This window comes from Choristoneura fumiferana, chromosome 12, assembly GCF_025370935.1.
Source record: "Choristoneura fumiferana chromosome 12, NRCan_CFum_1, whole genome shotgun sequence".
In the NCBI taxonomy this organism is placed as follows: Eukaryota; Metazoa; Arthropoda; class Insecta; order Lepidoptera; family Tortricidae; genus Choristoneura; species Choristoneura fumiferana.
The window spans coordinates 5,119,539-5,143,788 of NC_133483.1; the positions used below are offsets into that span (position 1 = coordinate 5,119,539).

The following is a 24,250-nucleotide window of genomic DNA, read 5'->3' on the forward strand; positions in this document are numbered from 1 at the left end:
TTCCTTTGATCCTGTAACCTGGGAGATGACAGATTAATGGAAAGTAAGGATGAAAGTTCCGTAAGGAATTCCAAACAAATTTATATATATTAGGGATATTATGTGTAGCTATGCTTAGTGAAATGCCTTCTTATTATAATCCACCTCCTAACTCCTAACTTACAGTAAAGGACGTAAGGTGTCAAGAGTGTAATAAGCGACGGTAATCGTTTATTAAGCCGTGGTGGCCTAGTGGTTTGACCTATCGCCTCTCAAGCAGAGGGTCGTGGGTTCAAACCCCGGCTCGTACTCTGAGTTTTTCGAATTCATGTGCGGAATTACATTTGAAATTTACCACGAGCTATGCGGTGAAGGAAAACATCGTGAGGAACCTGCACAAACCTGCGAAGCAATTCAATGGTGTGTGTGAAGTTCCCAATCCGCACTGGGCCCGCGTGGAACTAATGGCCAAGCCCTCTTGTTCTGAGAGGAGGTGTCGGAAATAGGTTAAGATATTGTAAATATAGATATTTAGATTAGTATTCGTTTTGTTTTGTTTACTTTATTTTCCTATTTTTATTGTGATTGTTGATTTGTTTGTTTACCTGTATATTTTAATTATATTATGTGCCATGTAATAGATATATAGGGTTTTTATGAAAATAAATGCATTTGTCAGGCCACACTATACAGTAACACGAACTAACACACACTATCCCCACTCAGCATTACACAATTTTCTCCTACTTGCTTCCCATTGGTCCTCTACCCGCGGCTCGATCGTGATCGACCGTGCTCCCTCCCTCCGCGCGCAAGCGACAATATTTAAATACCCGCGCGCTCACATATTCCACTTACTCGCCGCTCGACCCTACGCAGAACAACACGTACTAGTAATACTTTAATGCAGATGCACTCTATGGAAGCAAGTTGTTTCATTTTATAATAATACAGTCACCCTCACAGGAGGCCTGTGCCAGCAGTGGGACGTATATAGGCTGGATGATGATGATGATGGATGAATCGTTTACCATCAGGCGATCCGTTTGCTCGTTTGCCCCCTATAACATAAAAAAAGAGTTCACTATGAAAAATTAGTCCTTTTTGTGTTGGCAGGGTAGAATACACGTCGTATTTTTAAAATATGGCTACCCGCATAATATGTATGTTTTACCAAAGAATGGAAGAACAAAAAAAAAGTTTATATTTATAGCAATGTAAACCGTAGAAGTTTCTACGTACTATTAGTGGCAGAATAAGTATCCTAAACAAATTAAATACTTCCCAAAGTTACTATTCCACGCGGACGAAGTCGCGGGCAAAAGCTAGTATTTAATAAACTTATATATTCAATTTAAGGTTTGTATATAAAATGATAATAAAAGAAAATAAGGTGCACTGCACAACAATAAAGCAAACTTATATGGTATACTATACATGTACCCAATTAGTTAACTGTGGCTTTATAAATTTCCTAAAATAGTTTTTATTTAAAATGTCAAATCATGCCGGTCGTTCTCATAAATTTATTCAGAAAACCCCGACTGTATGCATCATCTAACTGCGTGAATATTAGACCCATTGTCGGTAGACTCTGCGGTGATACGAACCTTGCCTCACTTATAAAGAACAAGCCTTGCCGGAGTCGGTTAGTTGGTGTTCGAGGAGCGTGCGAGTAACACTGCGTAGCAACATGAAGACTTTTATTTTACGTGAGTTATTTGTATTTTTTATTTATTCTTTTTATTTTTATTTTTACTAAACCGGCAACGTGACCAATCCTAAGTTTTACCATTAATAACAGGGATTATCTTGAATTTTATTAAACGAAACGACCTTACCTGTATTCTTTTTCTTTACTGTACTATACTCGGATCGAGATTATAATCATGTCCTTTAGAATATGAATCCTTAACACCGGGTCTTGTTGAAGCTACATTTCAAATTTGAAAAAAAATGCTGGCCAATTTGTTGACAAATTATTATAATATTTTTAATTCGGGTTAATTATAAGTGTTAAATAAGTACCTAAGTAATAAAGCTGTCAAAATTGTTTTAAATTAATTAGGTGAAATGTAGCATAAATGTAGCTTATCTATAAGTACCAGTTTCAACGGTTGTAATTTTGAAAACCAAAAAAGTCTAGAAAGAGGGTAGGTGTGTTCTCTTGACAAAATTTTACCGTTTTTTTGGAATATTCATTGAATATACCAGACTATTTTACAAGCTTTTATTTAGTTTCACCTGTCCCGTTGTCCTGTCGATCTGTCTCTGTCTGTCTGTAGTCAAATCTTGCAAGTCAAATTTAATCAACTTCCAGTAGTCAGATGGACTTGAAATTTGGAACACTTATGTTAATCGCGTGACAATACAATAATCTAGTAGTGACATCCTGGTAGTCCAGCCAGGATCGTCTCCGCAGCACGGAACTCTTCAACGGTTAATAGCATAGACTTGAAATTTGTTATGCAAATGTAGTTTGGGTGATAATGCAGGTACAGTCAACAAAAAGTACAGTCAGCAAAATGAAAATGTTTTTTTATGGTTAGGTTATTTACATTTACGTAGCTTAGAAATTTAAAATATACGATAGGATTATAAAAGTAATCAGTTGGTACTGGGTTCAGACCCTGGTGGGGTAGGTTGGAGATTCTGGTGATCTGTGATACAAGAACAGAATAATTGCGATTTTCATAGTAAGAAGTGTAGCCGTGGTGGCCGAGTGGTTTCACCTATGGCCTCTCACGCAGAGAATCGTGGATTCAAATCCCGGCTCGCACCTTAAGTTTTTCGGAATTCATGTGTGCGAAATTAGGTACATTTGAAATTTACCACGAGCTTTACGGTGAAGGAAACATCGTGAGGAAACCTGCACAAACCTGCGAAGCAAATCAATGGTGTGTGAAGTTCTCAATCCGCACTGGGCCCGCGTGGGAACTACGGCCCAAGCCCTCTCATTCCGAGAGGAGGCCTGTGCCCAGCAGTGGGACGTATAGGCTGGGATGATGATGAAATGTGACAAGGGCAAGGGTCTAAGAATTACCGAAATTTATATTACTTAATTTACTGATGGCCCGTAAAGCTGATTTATAAAAATTCTACGGTATGAGGAGTTTTGTAACATGTCAAAGGCCCAGGCGCAAGCGACAAATATAAAAATACTAGCTTTTGCCTGCGACTTCGTCCGCGTAGAATTCATTTATCGCCTTCACGCGGGAACTGCAATTTGCCGGGGATAAAACTATCCTATGTCCATCCCCGGGACTCTATTGACTAATTAACTATCTCTATACCGAATTTCATCTAAATCGGTTCAGCGTTATAGACGTGATAAGGTAACAAACTGGGATAGTGGTATTTTAATGGATAGCCACATCATAGCACAATATGCCATGGCCACGGTAGATGATATTTGTAGGTAGGAAGAGATAACGATAACCCTTTTTTAAGAAGCGATCCGTTGTTGACTTCTCTTAGATAGCGAATATTATTTTATTTTCATGAGTATCACGTTGACCACTAAAAATAACATTTCTGCATAACAACTATTTTTTTTCAAGTGATTATAATTGACCGGTCTAAGTGGAGAGCCTTAGGAAAGACCTATGTCCAGCAGTGGACGTCTTTCGGCTGAGATGATGATGATGATGATGATTATAATTGAGCTACACTGGTATCATTGGTATCTACATGGTACACTTATTTGACTTGTGATTGTTTAGCATAGAGATTTCGTATAGTACATACATATCCTCGTAAACATACGTAACCCTCCTTTGGGCAGTCGGGTAAAAAACGAGTATATCTCAGTAAACCTTAACAAAGTCAGAAGGGCCCTAAGGGACTCTTAAGCCTTAGGGCCTTAAGGGGTCTTTTTTTTATATCGCCCGGTACATTTTACTTTTATTTAACACCAAACGCTTTATTTATTCAACAAGATATTTAGCTTATGCTGATCGTGCAATAATTATAGTATGTTTCAGTTAAATGCACAACTATTTTGAAAAATTTATTTCTTTATTCGGGTAAAAATTTCTACCCACCCACAAAGTTATTTTAAACAATTCCTGGTAGGTACCTAGTAAGGATTTAGGTATTGAAATTATGTTTATTCAAATGGGTTATAACAACACTGGATTCACGATTAAACGACTTTATCAAAACTTTATCGATTTTCGTGTCAATTTCACTTGTCTGACGCAATGTGTCGTGGTGATTTGTGACGCGTCACTACAGGACACATCAGCAGCTTAGACCTAACTCTAACAACTATCTACTGCGCATCAACGTCACAGATTTTATCGATAGTAAATTAATCAAGAGAAACATGTTGGCACTCTTTTTACCCGACTGCGAAGAAGGAGGGTTATGTGTTTGACCCGTATGTATGTATGTCCTCTCGTCACTACTCAACGGCTGAACCGATTTTGATACATTATACATCATTGGATTCGTCTTAATGATACTGGAAACATGAAATTCTTATAAAAATAAAATGGCGGGTTTTTGGCGGCAAATTGTGTCTTCAAATTTTTTATTTAATCAGACCTATCGAGTAGGGTATCAAAATGAAGAAATTTAAAAACAGATTACAAAAATATTAACAAGTCAATTTTTATTTACCGTTTTCACAGAAATATCAAACAAGTATTAAATAAAATAATAAATTTCCTATTTCCCATTTTCCTATTTTTAAACCTGACTGCGTTAAAAAATACTAAAAAGAAGAAAACAAGACGTGGACGTAGTGTTCTAGAACTCTGTTAAGTAGCTAACTTAAACTTCAACAGTCGGAACCCATTCGCGACAGCTCAAAAATTCTTAGTACCTAATGGGTCCCGACTGTTGAAGTTTAAGTTAGCTACTTAACAGAGTTCTAGACCACTACTTCCACGTCTTGTTTTCTTCTTTATAGTATTTTTCAACGCAGTCGGGTTTCGATTTTTTAAATTTATTGTTTTTTATCTCTGATTTCACGGTGCAGATTGGTTATAGTTCTAACCTGCTTCATTAAATTTACGACTGTATACTTCGGTACCGTAACAAACAAATACACATAAAACAACAAGTCCTCAATTGGCCAGTATGATGTCATCGAGACCGGCGCGGACTAACTCAGTCATGAGCATGGCAATGACATTCAGAGTTGGGATTCCCTTGACAATGATCAAATGATACTAGATTGGACAAGAGTGCGTACTTCGCTCATTCCACGCTATAAAATATAACTTTAGATACTTTAAGAAGATTGCTGTCTTAGGCATAACATTAAATATTAGTAGACGTTGCCCGCGTCTTCGTCTACCACGAATTTATTTATTACTATCCTGCCAGAACTGTTACAATCTCCGGAGATAACTGTCAGTGTGCCAAATCTATATAAATAAAACCGGCCAAGAGCATGTCGGACACGCCCAAAATAGGGTTCCGTAGCCATTACGAAAAAATGAAATACTTAATATTTTTCTAAGGATTTCGTATTTTATTCGGAATCTTCCAAGTTTAGGTATATTTTATACCTTAGTCTGTCTGTCTGTCCGTCCCCGGCTTTGCTCAGAGACTATCAATGCTAGAAAGCTGTAATTTTGCATGGATATATAAATAAACTATGCCGACAAAACAGTACAGTTAAAAATTCAAAAAGATTTTTTTTAGGGTACCTTCCATAGACGTAAACTGGGGGTGATTTTTTTTCTCATCCAACCCTATAGTGTGGGGTATCGTTAGACCATTAGGGGTTTGCTAAGACGATTTTTCGATTCACTGATTTGTTTGCGAAATATTCAACTTGAAAGTGCAAATTTTCATTAAAATCGAGCGTCCCCCCCCTCTAAAATCTAAGCCGGTGGGTGGAAAAATTTGAAACAATTCAGGCTAACGTTAGCCACATTTTTTTCATAAACGGCAACGGAACGTACCCCAAATGCAGATTTTGATTCTCAGAGTTTTGTATTAAAATAATACACTTTGGAAAGGATCTCTTTTGATAGCGTGAATTAAAACTTATTTTTTTGGTGTAAACAGTACTTTATTAGGGTTCCGTAGCCAAAATGGCAAAAAAGGAAGCCTTATAGTTTCCCCATGTCTGTCTGTCTGTCTAGAAAGCTGTAATATGTAAACTATGCCGACAAAATAGTAGAATAAAAGAATAAAAATAAAAATAGCCATAGACGTAAAGGGGGGTGAATTAAAATCGAGCGTCCCCCCCCTCTAAAAACAAAACCGTGGGTGAAAAAATTTGGAAAAATTTAGGAGGGTAGGTAGTAAATATATCAAACTTTGAAGGAAAACTATAACGGCTAAGTTTGCTTGAGAATTATTAGTAGTTTATGAGTAAATAGCAGTCTAAGGTATAAAATATACCTAAACTTGGAAGATTCCGTATAAAATACGAAATCCTTGGAAAAATATTACTTAATTTTTTCGTAATGGCTACGGAATCCTATTTTGGCCGATTTTTTGTTGTTTCTTACCGTCAGGAGAAGGTTTTTATGGAAGAAAAATTACAACGGGGGCGAAGCCGCGGGCAACAGCTAGTTTTATATAAATTCGTGAAACAGGCAAATTTATTTATAAACAAACAAATAATATATACAATAATTAACAGAAATAAATAAAAAATAACTAAAACTAACTAACTCTAATCCTACAAATCTATATTTACAAATATCACAAAAGTTGACCGCGTTTCCTCGTTGTATGGCAACGCCAATACGTTGATCGAGGAAAGTGCTAGTGATCGTGAAACTGTTTTTACCTAATAGGGTAACAAACTTCAAGACATAAAAACTTTCAACTTATAATATTAGCAAGAAGTTGTATTATCTGATAAGGAAAATATATAAATCAATAGTTATTAGGCACTTGACTAGTTTAAAAATATTTTTCCTACCCGCTTTGTTACCTCGAATATATATATATATATATATATATATATATATATATATTATATATATTTATATTGAATTGTCTCTCTGTCATTTTTTTACTCTATAGAACTGCACATTGATTTTAATATTAACCGGTTTTCCTTATGTCTGTGATGTAAACGAGCTTGCGATATTCTTAGAACGAATGCCAACTCGAAATGTTTACAGTCCGCACACAACTTTGTTTATAGTAGACATGTCTTGTGGGTATGCAAATTATTATGCTAATGACAACTCCAAATTGTATAAAAAAAGTTATATGTAGACCATTAAAAACCTTGTTGCTATAGAAACTTGTGCATTCACCTGGCAGTGATTTTGGGCAACTTTTTTATTTATAATTTTAGTTTGTATGTAGTTTTAGTTACCTTTATTTTGTTTTATATTATACAGGCATTTCTTCGAATAAATACTCAATAAATAACCTACAAAGCCATTGTAACACAGTAGTAATAATAGTATTTATTTGTTAAACTGAATATAAGATGCATTCATAATCATAAGTCTAATGAGGATTACGACCGTGTGTTTTAAATATCGCTTTTAGTAAAGGACTAAACTGACTTTTTCAAACTTATCTTTTTACAAAATTCGGTGGTCACTTTCACATAATTATTCAACCCAAAATAAGTTTACCTACTACAAAGGCACGAAGCTGATTAACTGATATTACTGATTGACCTATACCTACCGAAAACCAAATAAAGCACCTAAATAAAACATCATGATAAGATTGTTTTTTAAAACTCTCGATTCTCATTTTTCAATACCTAATTAACAATACTTTAGTAGCTTCACTTGTAATACCGTATGTAATCGTATCTTGGAAGTCTATTAAAATCCAGTTTAGTTATTTGAGAGACTTTGCTTTTTAACTTATTACTGGTGATGAATGAACTAGCCAGCTGCACAATTTCGCACGAGTGTATTTATCAGTAAAAAGAGATCAAAATTAAATTACACTGCTTTTGGAGAGAAAACAGAACCATTGGTTCAAAGGAAACATAGGCTCCCCATCTTAAATTTAAAAAAAAAAAAGTGCAGCTGTTCTTAACTTATACGCTTAAATAGGTGCATAATATCAAGCAATTAATTTTTGGGGACTTTTGAACCGGGCGTGATACTCTTACAAGGAGAGATTTCAGGTAATGCTTCCGAAACCAAAGTCTCAACTTGAACATTTGTCAAAATTACACTCTTGGGTCTGAACTGGATTAATACTGACATTATCTATTTGTTTCCTGCGCGTTTATCTACGGCGTGTGACAATGGGAAGTTAACACGATCATTTAATGCTCAATGGCCATCATACAACAAAGCGTCTTTAGTTCTTTACATCACCGTTACAAAAGACACTGGCAAAATACATCCTATAACATTGTACAATACATAATCTTAACACAATGACATTTGCCAGTGTTGGAGTTCGCTAGTGCTGGAGTTGAAGGCTTCTTTTTTTCTCACAGTTAATACGAGTATTTGTTTTCAATTTAAAGATAAAATTCCATAGGTCAATATTTTATACCTACTAGAAGTAACTACCAACTTACTTTAATGTAATAATCAGGTTTACGTAAACATTATGTTATGTTGATTTTGCGTAACTACTTACAAGAAAATTTTCCTCTACCATTTGCAGTCTTGTTATTGTGATGTTGCTTGTATGATAAAATCAACATTAATTGAATGTTGTTTTTCAACCGATTTCGAAAAAGGAGGAGGTTCTCAATTCGTCCGTATGTTTTTTTTGTGTGTTTTTAAGCGAATTTAAAGTATTTTTTTGTTCTAAAGCACATACTTCCGAGGTCCCATTGACACCAAGTCAGGATCTGATGATGGAATCTTAGAGAAATCGAGGGCAACCCTCTAATTTTTAAAGCACACCTATAGCGATTTTAGCGTTTTTAACACCAAGTCAAGTATTTATATTCAGAAAGTATCATTTGTTGAACAGGACCTGATAAAGAAGACCATAGGTACCAGTACTCTGTTATAAAATAATATACCTAAGTATGCCGTTTTTGAGCTTTTGAATCGTTGTGAGATGCACTTTGGCTACAAATCACTACAAAACCATGAAAAAAAAAACTTTTTAATAAAAAAATGGAACCGGCTTCAAAAACCTTGACAATAATTTTCTACTAGTTTGAAGTCGGTGCCTCAGCTCGAGCCAGCAAGAGTGATTGAAGCCCAATGTAGATATAGTATTTCGGTGAGGTAATTAAAATACGATCGTGCATACAAATGAAAAAAAAGCCTAATATAGCACATTAGTTTGTAACGACGGTTTAACCATCATTACTAGAACCACAACATGAGATTTTTTTATTTAATCACAATATTGTGTTGGCTCAGCAGGATACAGGTTGTTATTGTCTCGATCTAGTGTGTATAAGATGAGGAGGATGAGTAAGAGGATGTTTATGAAGAAGGGTAAATTGAACTGAGTCAGAACCACGAGATGGAATACACCATATATAAGATGGAAGAGGTGTCTTGTACCAATAATTTCCCAGGCTTTCTAGAAAGATCTGAAATAATGGCATTGGCAAATATTTAAGAGAAGTTTCCCTGCCGCCGCGCGGCCGCGTTAGGTATTCGTTTGGGATATTGCTGTCTTTATCGCTCGTGACATAAGCGCTCGCAGCCGTCCCCCCGCCATGCCTTCCGCAACGACGTCCATAATTTATATCGAGATAGCTAGGCTAGGCTTTTCAAGATTTGAGCGGTTGAATTTTGGGTTTCATTGTCCTCATATTATAGGAAAAGTATAGCACAGAAATCAATGATGTTTTACAATCAAGATATTCATTATATATTCTATGCCTGTGGTTTTTAGATTTTTGTTGAAATGCTTTATTAGTTTGTAATTCTCGTGCAAAGTTGACATCTGTTTTTTGTCGACTTTTGAGCTCCTGTAATTGTGATATTACACATTTATATGAAAATCTGGAAAACCACAGGCATAGATAGCGACTAGGTCAATTGGTGTGAATTGTCCCGTGATATTTATTTATTTTTTTGTTTTTTAAAATAAAGTACAAAAACTTGGTAACATAAATTAAGTACCTATATGTAAAATTAAGCAAAGTTGTTGCCCGTTTTTTTCTACATCTTACGGGAGGTTTGTGTAATTACTTACCTACTTTCCAGGGATAAAAATAGCTCTGGTAATCTGAATAGTGTTTCTGTGAAAAATTTAAAATAACGCTACAATACATCCCTCCTTTACACAAAGAAACAAAGTTACCCTCTTCATTATGGTAGTAGATAGATGGCGCGACTTCACGAAAGGCGTTTTATATATTTACTTACACTAGCTGTTGCCGGCGACTCCGTCCGCGTAGAATTCGTTTATTTATCCCTATCCCGCTGGAACTTTGAGATTCCCCAGGACTTAAACCCTGAAGCTGAAGCTGAAAAGTATACAGATATGTATACTGAATTTCATCTAATCGGTTCAGTTGTTTAAACGTGAAGAGGTTACAAACAAACAAACGGACTTAAAAACTTTCACAATTAAAATTATTATACTCGTAGTGGTTTCTGTTACGTTTAAATTTTCTGATCTACTTTTGATGCACCACCTGTTGTAAACTAGTCCTTCTTTCTGTAAAAAAGGTTGCCTGGAAGAGGTCGCTCTTAAGCGATAAGGCCGCCTATTGTTCACTTTGTAACTTTTTCTCTGTGTATCTGTTTTCTGTATCGCTTACTATGTCTGGTGTACAATAAAGAGTCTTTGTATTGTATTGTATTGATGGATTACAAGTTACACACATTTTGTCGACAATTAGAGATTTCGGAAAAAAATGTTGTTTCATGCAATTCTGCATCGTTCGCCCCATTCCATGTTCGTTTAGTTGCTCAGATGGCAATCTTTATCTCTGGAATGCCGGTACTATGGTGATAGTGTTGCTCCACACCTCGCCCTCATTTGTGCACACAGTAGGTACCAGGGCCCTCTTTCACCACGCTGACAGATGCGACTGCTACTTTCATAGATAATCATTTTGAAAATACGCGTTTGTTAATCATGAAACACTACAATTTTAACACAAACCTTAAATTTTAATGTCATGTCAAGTTATGTCAAGATTTACCGACAAGTCTACAAATAAAATGTCGACTAGAAAAAATATTCTTGTTTCACAACATAATTAAGTATCATTAAGTTTTGATATAAATAATAGTCTCCTGAGTCCTCGCGTACTTTATAAAGGACCAATTAACACTAAGAACAACGGCCGAATTTACTATATAAAATATATCAGGACTCAGGAGGATAGATTGTCACTGACAAATTGCCAAAGTTGGTGAAATAGGGCCCAGCAGCTGCGCAAGCGCCAATGCACGTGTGGTTTTGTTATTATGTTATAATATTGTTTCCTGACCCTCCAATTTGGTAGAACTAAGTTACTACTGAATTTTGATCCATTTCCAGTGGCCAGATTGACTTTGAATTTGGTTTACTTAGATACGTAACTCTGATGACAATGCAAATAATCTGGCATCCTGGTACTCCGGCCAATCCTGGCCTCCGCAGGACTGAACTTCTCAATCAACTTTTAATTTGGTCAGAAATTTAGTTTAGATAACAATGCAAGTACAGTCAACAAAAAATAGTCAGCAAAAAAATCTTGTATTAAAAAGAACAATCTTTAACAAAGACTTAAGTAGTTGATTTGTTCTGGCGCAGCAACATTAACCCTATAATTGACGCTTGACCAAAGTGTTCTTTAGTTTGAGAATCTAGGTCAAATTCTGATTGTAATACGAATATTACAACAAAATTGGTCAACCTCTAACTTATTTTAACCCTTTACTCTTGTTGGTAGCAAAATAACTTGCAAACATGCCTAGAATGTAACTGTACTGATAATCGACTGAATATTTGTAATTTTCAATTTTTTTTTTATTTCATTACAGTGTCCGCCGTAATGGCAGTGGCTTTGGCCAGCAATAATGAAATTGAGAAGATTCTCAATGATGGCAACAACGTCTTCACTAGCAAGTTTTTTGAGGTAAGATTTTTTACACCGATTATTATTTCACAACACAGAAAAAACACCAACTATAAAGGAGTTAAAGACAATTTTTTTTTCGAGGTCAATACTGAAGCCGTCATTTTTATTCGACTCAGGTGAAGGCAGGTGGTAATGTTTTACACCATTTTACCACAGTCTGATATAAAGAAAGCAGTTAGACCTATGGAGGGATTATTTAAATGATATTATAGAGCCTGTGGGGGAGTTTTTTGGGAAAATTAGTAGTGAAATAGCTTCATTACTTTTAAACATTTTTTAGTACGTCAATTGTTTGGACAACTAGTTGTTCACGATGTCTTTTAACTTCGTTTTACCTCCTATAAATTTTGAAATGCTTGAGAGTCTTGTATCGTGGTAGACATAGGTGCGTTGGTTTATATGGAAGAGGTATGTAGGTGGGTTTTGCATAAACCATTATATCAGTCTCACAAACTGAGCTTCCTCGCATGTATGGGGAGAGTTCTGTTCCAATTCGTCCAACATAGATAACAACACAAGATAATAATGGTTTGTAACCGGAAGAAAGTTCTTTAGCGCTGAAATAGCCTTCCTTAGGTCCGGCCAACAGAAAGACCAATGTATTTGAGTAAAATGAACGAAGCGACGATTTAAATTCCAAACCATCTTTACAGGAGGTAGTTAAGGAAAAGCCTGGGGAGAGTGTAGTGATGTCGGCCTTCTCCGTGATGCAGCCACTAGCTCAATTGGCTTTGGCGTCTGTAGGCCATTCCCACGACGAGATACTCAAAGTGATCGGCCTGCCTAACGACAACGTGGTAAGTAAACTTTACTAGCTTTTATTTAACTTGAAAAATAATTTAATTAAAACTGTTTACATTAAAATGAAATAACCCAAAATTAAAATACTTGCACAAAATAAAAAAATAATCTACAACTAAAACAAATTGCTTAAAGTAGGTAGTAGGTAGCCCCCTTAGGAAAGGACCCAAAGATGATGGCAGCGTTTCCTATTTGAATAGCTAAACTTACACTGCATTAAAACGTCGTCATATCCATGGCGAAGTTGTGTACCATTGAACATGTTAATGCTTCTGAAGTAGGTAATAATGTCCCGTCTCTATCATTGACATTGAGGGGTTCGAAGAAAACTTTCGCTGTTTTCGTACCGATGTTTAATTACCATTGCCAATTGCTGTGTTGATGTATTTATAATACATCATTCATTGCGCTTAGAACTTATTTGATATCCGTTGGAGCCGTAAGGTTCTGAGTTTGCGAAGGCAATGTTTGGACGTGGATCGATCAATGGCTTTCGAAGAGCTGGTAAAGATCGCAGAAACCGTCGGCTGCGTCCAGCAGTAGACATCTTCTGGCTAACATGATGATGATGAAAGTGATTAACACACAGAATCAAACAAAGATTTTCTTTTGAGATACCTGTCGCAGGTATTTGATGTCCACGCTGATGGTGAGATGGATACAATTTTCGTTTTTTTTTATTACCACCAAAGGAAGTGCTCTTTTTATCGACAAACTACTCATCAATGTTATCAAGATATGTGAAACGTATATCACATTCGACTAAAGGTTTAGATGTTTTAATAATTTTCCTTTCTTTATTTCAGACCAAGGAAGTCTTTCCTCTCGTGAACTCGCGTCTTCGCGCCGTGAAAGGAGTTGAACTAAAAATGGCGAATAAGATCTATTTGCCTCTTGACGCTAAAATCAAGGAGGACTTCGGCGCTCTTTCGAAAAGTGTGTTTGGTTCAGAATTCAAAAACATCGACTTTGCTGAACCTGAACCTGCTGCTAAAGAAATCAACGAGTGGGTAAGTGACAACAAAATAACAAAGACATGGTAGCGTAGTGGTTTGGTTGGTTGGCACGCAGCAGCAGCGGTGAGTACACGGTGCAGTTGCGTTTCACCGTATGTGCTGGGCCTGAGAGGAAGGGCTACGGATTAGCCCGAAACGTGTCCAGCTAAACTCGATTTAAGACGTGATTATCGGGGTCAATAAAATTTAATAATGTTAATGGGGTATATTACGGCTGCAACACGGGCAAATAATTAAAACAGATCGTACTCGTTAAACTGTACGTGTGATTTGTAAGGTGAGAAATTTACTATTTTTAGGTACAATTAATGTATTATTGCTGCCTGTGGCTTGCTTTTTAGAGGACAGGTTGTGATTTGAACTAATAAAAGAAGTATTGATCTATCTCCGTGTCATTTGGAACCTGCCCTATAAATCCACTTCACTTTCATCTGATTATTCATACCTAGAGACAGTTTTGATATATAATATATGATGGCTGCTTGGGGATAGATAATAAAATTAGGGTATTGCAGATTAGTGACACGTCTAAACTTAGGTGATAGATTATTCTTATATTAAATTAAGAGGACCATCATGGCAAGTAAAGTTTAGGTTAGGTTAGAGATGTTTGTATTGAACTGTATCAACTCTTCTGCGACTTAATCACTCTGCGAACCATTATTCGGCTAAAAATTGTCTGCGAAAAGAAGATATATTTTAATGATCTGTTAGCAAAACATTCGACATTCCGTGGTTTGTGTTAAGCAGATAGTTTGATACATCAATGAATTTAATTTTACTTTGCAGGTTGAAGACCATACTAACCACCGAATCAAGAACTTGGTTAACTCCGATTCTTTCAGCGATAACACTCGTGCAGTTCTCGTTAATGCTCTTTACTTCAAGGTAAGTTGTAAAATTCGACACAAAGTTGTTACAACGTATGAAGTTTCTAATTGTTATGCTTTTTTTTACTTCCAGGGTAGTTGGCTCGACAAATTTGACAAGGCTTTAACAACTGACCGTGATTTCCATGTGTCCAAAGATAAGACAGTTCAAATCCCGACTATGTTCAAAAAGGCTGAATTCAAATTCGCTGAAAGCCATGAACTCGACGCTAAGGTATTACTTTAAAATATTCTATCGAATAATCTTGAAATAAACATTTTTTAAACAAAAATCAATGCAAAATAAAGGTAAATAATAACTTTATTGGATTTGTCTTTCTAGCTGTTGGAACTGCCCTACGAAGGAGAAGAAGCTTCAATGCTGATCATTCTGCCGAATGAAATCGATGGTCTTCCCGCTCTCCAGGAGAAACTGAAGGTTCCATCTGCGCTCGAAACCGCTATTGATAACATGTACAAAGTAGAAGTCAATGTTTATCTTCCAAAATTCAAGATCGAAACTCAAATTGACCTCAAAAAGATCCTTATGAGTGTGAGTAGCACCTTATATTTTACAAATCTGCTATTCTTTTGTGCGTCTAAAGATTTATAGGGGATTAGGTCCTTATAAATTTTCCGATAAGATTCTTATCTATGTAGTTGCTCAGCTATGGCAATAAAGTTTAAAATTATTTGAAAAAAACTAGAAATAGAAATCATTTAGTCGTGACAAAGTAGCGAAGCACATTTATGTTACATACATACATACATTTTTATCATTTATATTTATTGCCGCGTTGCATTATGTGCCGCGTGCTATACCGCTAACCATCGCTGGACAACGGTACAAACACGAATGTCTCATATGCACCACATATCTCAGCCTGTTTTTCTTATTTAGTCACTTAAGCAGCGACACTAGCGACATCTATGCTGTAGCCCTCATCGAGAAACGGATCGATATGGGAAAATTTGGAATTGAAATAAAAAATACAAAAAAAGATACCAAAAAAACAATGTTAATAATGAATAAGTTTCTGTTAAAATTTTCATTTTTAATACAAGTTTTTTTTTTGCTTGCTATACTTTTTGTAAACTTATTGTATAATTATTTTGTAGGTTGGCGTCAATGACCTGTTTGACTCTGCCACAGCCAGGTTAAATAATCTTTTGGAGAACGAATCTGGCTTGTTCGTGAGTAATGCCATCCAGAAGGCTTTCATTGAAGTCAATGAGGAAGGAGCCGAAGCTGCCGCTGCTAACGGTAAGCTTCACAACAATTATTTCCTACCCCATACAATGCGATTTTATAGTGCGCGGTGTCTGAATTTATTTTTATGATAATTGAGGAGTTCCGGTTTTTTACCCGACTGCGAAGAAGGAGGGTTTGTGTTTGGCGCGTATGTATGTATGTATGTCTATTCATATGTCCTCTCGTAACTACTCAATTGCTGAACCGATTTTGATAAATGATAAGTCATTAGATTCGTCTTGATGACGCGAGTGACACTGGGTACATGAAATTCTTGAAAAATCAAAATGGCGGATTTTTGGCGCCATATTGTAAGTATTCAAAAAATGTTTTTTATTCAAACCTATCGAGTGGGGTATCAAATGAAAGCTTAATTAGCCCATTCTAAATATAGATAGTTTATAATCGTTTTTATATACCATTTTCACAGAAAAGTGGGAAATAAAATAATAAATTTTAAAAAACAAAAACCCTACTGCCTTAAAAAATACTAAAAAGAAGAAAACAAGTCTAGTGGGCTAGAACTTTGTTAAGTAGCTAACTTAAAGTTCAACAGTCGGGACCCATTTAAATAGTGACGCTCAAAAATTATTACCTAATGGGTCCCGAATGTTGAACTTTAAGTTAGCTACTTAACAAAGTTCTAGCCCACTAGACTTTTCTTCTTTTTAGTATTTTTTAAGGCAGTCGGGTTTTTTTTTTTTTTAAATTTATTTTAGTTGTGCCGTAAACTTGAGCATAGAGATTTTGATTTTCTGAAATTCAGACTTCGTGCTATTTAGTTTTATAAAGTATTTGAATGATAGTAAGATTTCAATAGAATACTATTATTGTGCTATTGCTATCACATACGAAAAAGCAATAGTAAACTACTGGAAAAACAAAAAAGAAACCCTCGGGGGCGGGAAGATTGTTAATTGGCCCGAACTGTTTCAATATTTAACAATAACTCACCCTCCTAGTCATTTGCACATGACCTACTGAAGAACCTGTATTTTTAAGCTGGCTGTTAATTATGTTACATTTATTTCTTATTCTGCGTTTCTTTTTTTGTCTTAAATTTTCAAAATGAAATTATCAAGTGTTACGTTGTCTTGAATGTTCGTCATTGCTGGCGTTAAGTCTACGAATATTTTCGTTTTCTTTATTCCTAAGGTAAACCTTTTTTTGTTAGTTGCATTTTTTTTATTTAATTCTTGATAATGTCGTTAAATAGCTGGTACCGGGTGTGTTGCAGAAATTCGTAAAGCATATGGGCTATCTTGATTTCATACATTAGGCTTATAAATAATCACCTACGTGATAGATTTATCATTTTTTAAGAATGTTGCCATAGTTTATTGTATTCCAAAGGGAATGGGGGGGGGCACTTTGCCATAAGTAGTACCACTTAGTTTTACCTACCGGCTTTTAACTATTTTCACTTTTTATTTGTCTGTACTTTCCTGTACCTATTTAAACTATGTTATCATCATCAAGTCAGCCGAAAGACGTCCACTGCTGGACATAGGGCCCCCCAAGGCTGAAATAAGCTAAATATGGTATGCTTATTATTTAAAAGAATCATTTATTTTATACTTAAGATTCAACTTATTATGCCCTCTTATATTATGACTTTGAAACCAAGTGCTATGGCGGTGAAATTAACTTCAATGGTGCCTTGCTACTTTGGTATCCTGATAATTCTTTGAAACGAATATTTAGCAATTACACGGTGATATGATTTAGAAAACAATTGCAACGAAACTCTGTTATGACTTGGAAACCAACTGCAATGGCATGCTGTTATTGCTATGAAACCAACTGCAATTGCACCTTGCTATAGCTGTGAAACCAATTTTTTACTCAATTTCCATGACGCTGTATTATGGCTTTCAAACGAATCTATTGCAATGGCACTGTGCTATGATTTTATTTCCAGAGATGGAATATATTTTATCCCATTTAATTACTACCTTCTTTATTTTTGTACTTGCGTACCGCCATAACAGTCGTTACGTAAATTGTTTTGGCTTCATCTATATCTATAAAATGAAACCGTGTCTGTACAAACCGAGAGACAGACAACGTACAGCTAAAATCACCAGCAGTAAAGACTGATTCCGCTATTCATAAAAAAATACATACTTAAGATAGCTAAGTAAATTCTGATTTTTCTTTTTGTTTGTTTGGGCAAATTTCAAAGTCACATTAAGTAGACAAGGTCAACAAGCATTTAAGTAAAGGTAGGAGTTGAGTGTAAAAATGCACTAAGAATGGATTTTTCTATTGAGAATTATCCCTGGGATAGAGTGAGGATACATTTTTTTAATATTCTACGGAAACAAGCTGCGGGGTCAATACATTTTTTGCTTAATAAAGTCCAGGTAAATAAATAATAATATATCATTATATTATAGTAATATTTAGTAAGATAAAACTAAATAATATTCATACTGAATCTGTTCATCACATCAATCATTGGCTCATCTTCTAATCTTCTACAACTTGCGTATTTTTCTTTCTTTCCAGTTTTTGTGGTGGATAGATCAGACGTTCCTTCTCCTGTATTTAGATTTGAAGCAAACCGGCCGTTTTATTTTATGCTTAACAGTAGATCAAACTTACTATTTAGTGGAGTTTATCGTCACCACTAACTAATCGTAATACTACGAGTACAGTCAAGGGCAAAGATATCGACACGGCCAAAGTTGCAAAAATATGTATACACGGCCTTAACGTTAAGTGCATAAAGTCGTGTATACATATTTTTGTAACTTTGGCCGTGTCGATGTCTTTGCCCTTGACTGTACGTACATATCATTGGCCTAATTATTGTTTATTGTCACTATGTTGTAGTAGACAGTCTTATTAAAAATTGTATAGATATCATTTTACTCGTACAAAGTACTTTGTAACAGTAGGTACATAGGAATACATTAAGTAATTACAATGCGCCAATATCAAAGTTTCACAACCCTTAATTGTATTTTTTTCTGAATTGTTTAAGTTGACCATTTAGTACTTCTACCTAAATGCGTGCCAGAAGTGGCTATTAGTGTTTTTTTTGTTGTTATTTACTCAATTAGCAATTTAAATTATTTAATATACCTGTATAGTGAACCAAAATTATTAAGATTATTAATGTTCTGGCTGAAAATCTCTAAAATGTTTGTGAATAAGTTTATATTAATAATTACAGAGCTACATTTACAACACTGTTGCTTAAGTTCTATTTTTAAGTAGTAATATCGTCAAATTTTAATTAACTATTTTTAAAATAAGTGCACCGAATTTGCCTTAAATTTGAGAATCAATTCCTCTAGAAATAAATATTTGTGTTTACAACTACACTGCCTGTTTTGTGCAGTAAAATTAAAATCATACAAATCCGAAAAAAAAAACTATAATTAATTACAGAAATAGCTAAGATTATAGACCAGGACTATGCAATCATGTAGGAAGAAATTAACATCATCAAAGCATATTTTATAAAAAATACTTTTTCTAATCATTCTAGTTGATGGCACGATTTGACTATGTTGACTTTTTATAGTTGGACCTTTTAATAGTTACAGGCCGACGTAGACCTTAATGAACATGCGTGATATTTGCAAGAAGGTGCAATTATATTTATAAATTGTTATTATTATTAGCTTTATAATATTGATTATTGGTGCTTGAATCTCAAAATACAAACTAAAAATCACGTACTAAAGATACACACAATGTATAATTATGATCTCTGAACGATTCATTAATATCTTTGTCACTGTTACAGACTTCGTAAATCCATGACTGAAAATAATTCAATGTTAATACCCACAATCTCTTTATTCCTTATTTATAAATTATTATAACTGCTTTAATCTCAAAATACAAACTAAAAACCACGAACAATAGATACAAAAAGCGTATGATCTTTGATCACTTTCTCACACTGTAACAGATTTCGCAAATCAATGACTAAAAATACTCTTACAATCTATTTTTTTTTTATAAATCCTTTCCAAAATTCTCTACCCGCGATGTCGTGTCACAACACTACTAATTAAAATGTGTGATAAAAATTATTAACTAAACTATGTATATACACGATTACGATTTGGCGATGAACAAATTAAAACAAATTGTGATTTGTTAAACAAAACAGTATGCTCAGACAGAAACAATTTCTTTACTTTCAGTGTTCGAGGTAGTGGAAAAATCTGGGAGGTGGACACCTTTATTTAAAATAGTTTTCGACGCAAATCGACCATTCTTTTATCGACTCACCACTAATTCAAACGTTATATTCAGTGGTGTTTACTACAATTAGTTAAAGGAGACAGAATGAACAGTGAAAACATTTCAAAAGTAGTTATTTACTCAACTTTGCTTCAATGAACAAGTGACTTAGGCAAATAGTTTATTTATGAATATGTAATTGTTTTTTAATTTTATTACAAAAATTATACAAAATCTTGTTTTCTTTTTATTTTAATAAATCCTACAGGTAACAGCTAAACAATAAGATTGCTCCATTATGGTCAAGGACGGACGATAGTAAATTTTATTCATCTTCTTACAAACAGACATTGATAAACATTATATAACTATATATTATATTCTGGAATATATTTAATAAGTACACCTTGATATGTTCACTGTGTATGTATGTGCAATTGGTCGTTCGTATGATATACAAAGTCGTGATAGTTAGCCTAGTGGTTTGATCTATGAGTTCTATTTATGACCTATAAAGCGGAGGATCGTGAGTTCGAGTCCGGGCTCAAACATCTTGAGTTTTTTGGAATGATGTGCGAAATTTCATTTAAAATTTAGTATGAGCTTTATGGTGAAGGAAAACATCGTGAGGAAACTGCACACACCTCAATGGCGTATGAAGTTCCCAATTCACTCACTAGGGCCCGCGAGGAACCTTGGCGCTAGCCTTCTTATTCTGACAGAAAGCATGTTCCCTGCAGTGGGACGTAAGAAAGAAATAGAGGTATAATATCGAAGGCGGATTTACGATGTTTTTTTTTTATTGACTGAAGCTATAACTAACTACAAACTCTGACATTTAATTACTTTATTTTGATTATGATTGATTGTGATTACGTAATTTAAAATATTGTGTCTTGTTAATATGAAGCCTTGAGTTTTGAAATATATATTATTATTATTATTATTATTATAAAATTGAACTTTCGCAGATTTTCGTATACATTTCTCTAAATTCCCAGGAGATGCCTACTTAGTCTATTTAGGTATTCTATTTTCTCACGTAGACCAAACTGCGAGCATCAACTATTCATTCAAAAAGGTATAGAACTTTGTTCAGAAACGTCAGTTTTAAATCCATTCGACGTATATGTAGAATTACCTTATTCTATATTTTACATAAATATAAAAAACATTTCAGAATTTGTACCGGTACCTACAAGTCTGAAACTCGTGACAACGTTACGCGTTGACCACCCTTACCTGTTCATCCTCAAAGCAGGATACACCACACTGTTTCATGGAGTCTTTCACTCTTAGGTATTCTTCAATAATTTCAAAATGCATGACAGTTTGTGGGACCCTGGTAGTTATTTAGGACGTAAGCCGTTTCCGCGATAAAGTATAGCTCGAGTAGTTAAGGTACAAAACGCAGATAGTTCAGAAGTCAATCTCCTGTATGTACTTCACTTTTCATACCTACGCTCGGCGGTCGCTCTAAGGTTGTCAATTGCTCGAGCGCACTTGTATGGAGATTGATTTCTGAACTATCTGTGTTTTGTGGTTAAGGCATGCGATGATAGTGGAACCTCTGTAGACTGTGACAATTATAAAATTTAATACTAACGCTGTTATGACAGATACTTGACTCATTAGTGTATTATATATTATAGGTGTTTGAACACATGGTACTATCTAGCCAAGTACCCACTGCCTAGGTTAATTTATCAATAAGTGTATTTTTTCCATGATGTTTGTCACTTTCATTGTACAAAATTCATGTATTACTGACAGGATTCAGAAGTCGTGCGAGGAGTCGTCCAATCGTTCGTTCGTTCTTTGCTGAGCATCCGTTTGTTTACTTCCAAAAAGTTCGGGGCTACATTTTGTTCAGAGGTGTCTTCCAGTAACAGGTATCACAGTTGTCATGTGAGCACGACGATGAGCATAAATGCTAAAAATATTTTGTGAAATGCAACTATTGCATGTTCTCTTTTATATAAGAAAAACCTAATTTGGTACCTAATAATTAGTAAGTACAACGTTTAGATGTTATGTACATACAATCATGCACATGACTATGCGACATAAAAGTTTTTGGAATGAAGCTTGGTCATGAACTTCGTCTACTTTTTCTTCACCATTCAGTTTTCCTTTGTACTTAGATTTGTTTTCTTCCTTTTTCATTCAATTCTTCTATCTTTAGCAAGTTCACGCCAGTCTGGTTCACAGCGTTTCAAGGTCATCCGGTTATCTGCTTCTTGGCCTGCCTCTGCTCCGATACTGGTCGCATAAAACTTTGTGACAATGTTGGCCCAGCGATCCAAAAGCATTCGGGAATTCTATTAGTCCTTCAAACGTCTAGGGCGCTCCTAATCTTATAAATAATGTGACTTAAAATTTACTTTCGCAGATGAGGGGGCTCGTGTGATAGGCGGATATAACTGGCGTATGCAGTTTATCGTTGATAGACCTTTTGCTTACTCTCTTAAAGTGGGAGGGCGCGTTTTATTCAACGGAGTCTTTCAATCATAAGATTCAAAAGTATATGTACACGGTAATACTTTATTTCTTGCGCCGCGTTTGCTTAGGCTTTTTTGCTCGATTATGAACACTATACTTAATGATGCTGCGGGGCAGGTACTTGATATAATAAACAGGTGTTTGTTAAAGCATAATTATAATTAAGAAAGGGTAATTTGCATGCTAGAGTAGAGTTTAATATAGTGAGAGCAGCAGCAGTTTCCATAACAGTACACTTTTTTTTATTTATAGGTAATTATTTCAAAAAAGACGTTGAACAAATTGATTTCACGCGGGTTCCAATCCAAAGTCTTGTTGAAATTAATTTAATTTATTAAGATCGTTAAGATGTTTTACTCATAATAAGCAGTATTTAATAAAAATGCGTTTTATGAAAAGAAATCCAAAACATTTAAAATACAAAATTGTTGGGTAACATTTACTGAACAGCCCTGTACCTTTTTGCAGTCAGGCAAGTCAAACGTTTCCTTAAATTGCTTGTTCTTAGAAGTGTACCGCTGCCAATATGGTGTATTGTCGTTCCAATCGTTTATTTAACTTTTGACAGATCACGCACGTGAAGTTTTACAAAAAAATTCGGTACAATGTACTACAGAGAACACCGTACTTCATGGACGGGCACCGCCCACTTAGTGATGTGCCATTCGTAATAAATGACCATAGACTATAAAAACCGCTTAAAAGTAAATCGATTTTATAAAAAAACATACATTTAAAATTATTGTGATTGTATTTATATCAAAATCATTTAAAAATAATAAATACATTAATATGCCTTTAGGGATTAAAAAGTTAAAACAACTAAAATAGGCACTGTAATAGGTACTATTTTTAATTATACCTACCACGGGCGTCTCGTTGTGAATGACAACAAACTGGCGTCGCTGCCGCGTCCAGTTTTGCCGTTTCATAATTGTAAAAATTACTAATTTACCGTCGGAAGTGATAAACATGTGAACTTAACATAAATGGTTTATTTTAATATATAAGATAAAGTAACTTAAACACCTGTGAATGTTTATAAAACAATGCAAAATCTTGAGCAAAAATAAAATATTAATGTGTTAAATCGATTAAAACTTCTTCATAAATAAAATCGATTGTTAAAATAAATCGAATCGGTAACGCATCAGGGCATCACTATTTTAATTAGTACTCGAGCTGTCAAAAGTTAAATAAACGATTGGAACAATTATAAATTTAGTTTTTAGAGATACGCATTGAAATAGTATTTTTGAACAAAACAAGAAGACAGTTATTTCAATTATGAAACCACCAGGGGGGTCACATGGAGTTTGAAGCTGATCGCCCGTTTTTATACCTTCTAAAAATTGAGGGCAACATTTTGTACAGCGGTGTATTTCAATTCAATCCTATGATTGAATAGTATATGTATGTTTTATCTTTCTGTGCAAATTTTGGGAATTTGCTATGAGCAGTAAGCTACCAATTGTTAAGCCATTATGTGATGAAACCATTATTGGGTAAAGCATTCTTTGCATGCTACAGGATTAGATGAGGCATGGCTAACTTTGCAAAAATTGCTTCTAAAAATTTTCATGCGATTTCTCAATTGGACGAAATAAGCCGTCTATTATTGTAATATTGTCAATAAAGACAATTGATGACTTTGCGTAGCTGATCAGCAGTT

General features: G+C 34.8%; 1 protein-coding gene across 21 annotated transcripts in view; it reads left to right on the forward strand.

Moving 5' to 3' along the window:
* The first annotated feature begins 1,579 nt into the window (after positions 1–1,579).
* Positions 1,580–24,250, forward strand: part of LOC141433150 (alaserpin-like) — a 41,180-nt gene continuing 18,509 nt past the window's right edge. For 13 of the 21 annotated variants that reach the window (XM_074095033.1, XM_074095028.1, XM_074095029.1 and 10 more), the window contains exons 1-8: positions 1,580–1,691; positions 11,835–11,929; positions 12,586–12,729; positions 13,540–13,743; positions 14,539–14,637; positions 14,713–14,853; positions 14,962–15,171; positions 15,738–15,882. In XM_074095033.1, coding sequence (XP_073951134.1) covers positions 1,673–1,691; positions 11,835–11,929; positions 12,586–12,729; positions 13,540–13,743; positions 14,539–14,637; positions 14,713–14,853; positions 14,962–15,171; positions 15,738–15,882 — 1,057 coding nt within the window. In that variant the 5' untranslated portion in view covers positions 1,580–1,672. Of the gene's footprint in view, positions 1,692–11,834; positions 11,930–12,585; positions 12,730–13,539; positions 13,744–14,538; positions 14,638–14,712; positions 14,854–14,961; positions 15,172–15,737; positions 15,883–18,381; positions 20,002–20,036; positions 20,313–21,256; positions 21,376–21,849; positions 21,969–22,468; positions 22,613–24,250 lie in introns of those variants that run through there. The other 8 variants (XM_074095042.1, XM_074095040.1, XM_074095041.1 and 5 more) reach the window with 5 other exon arrangements.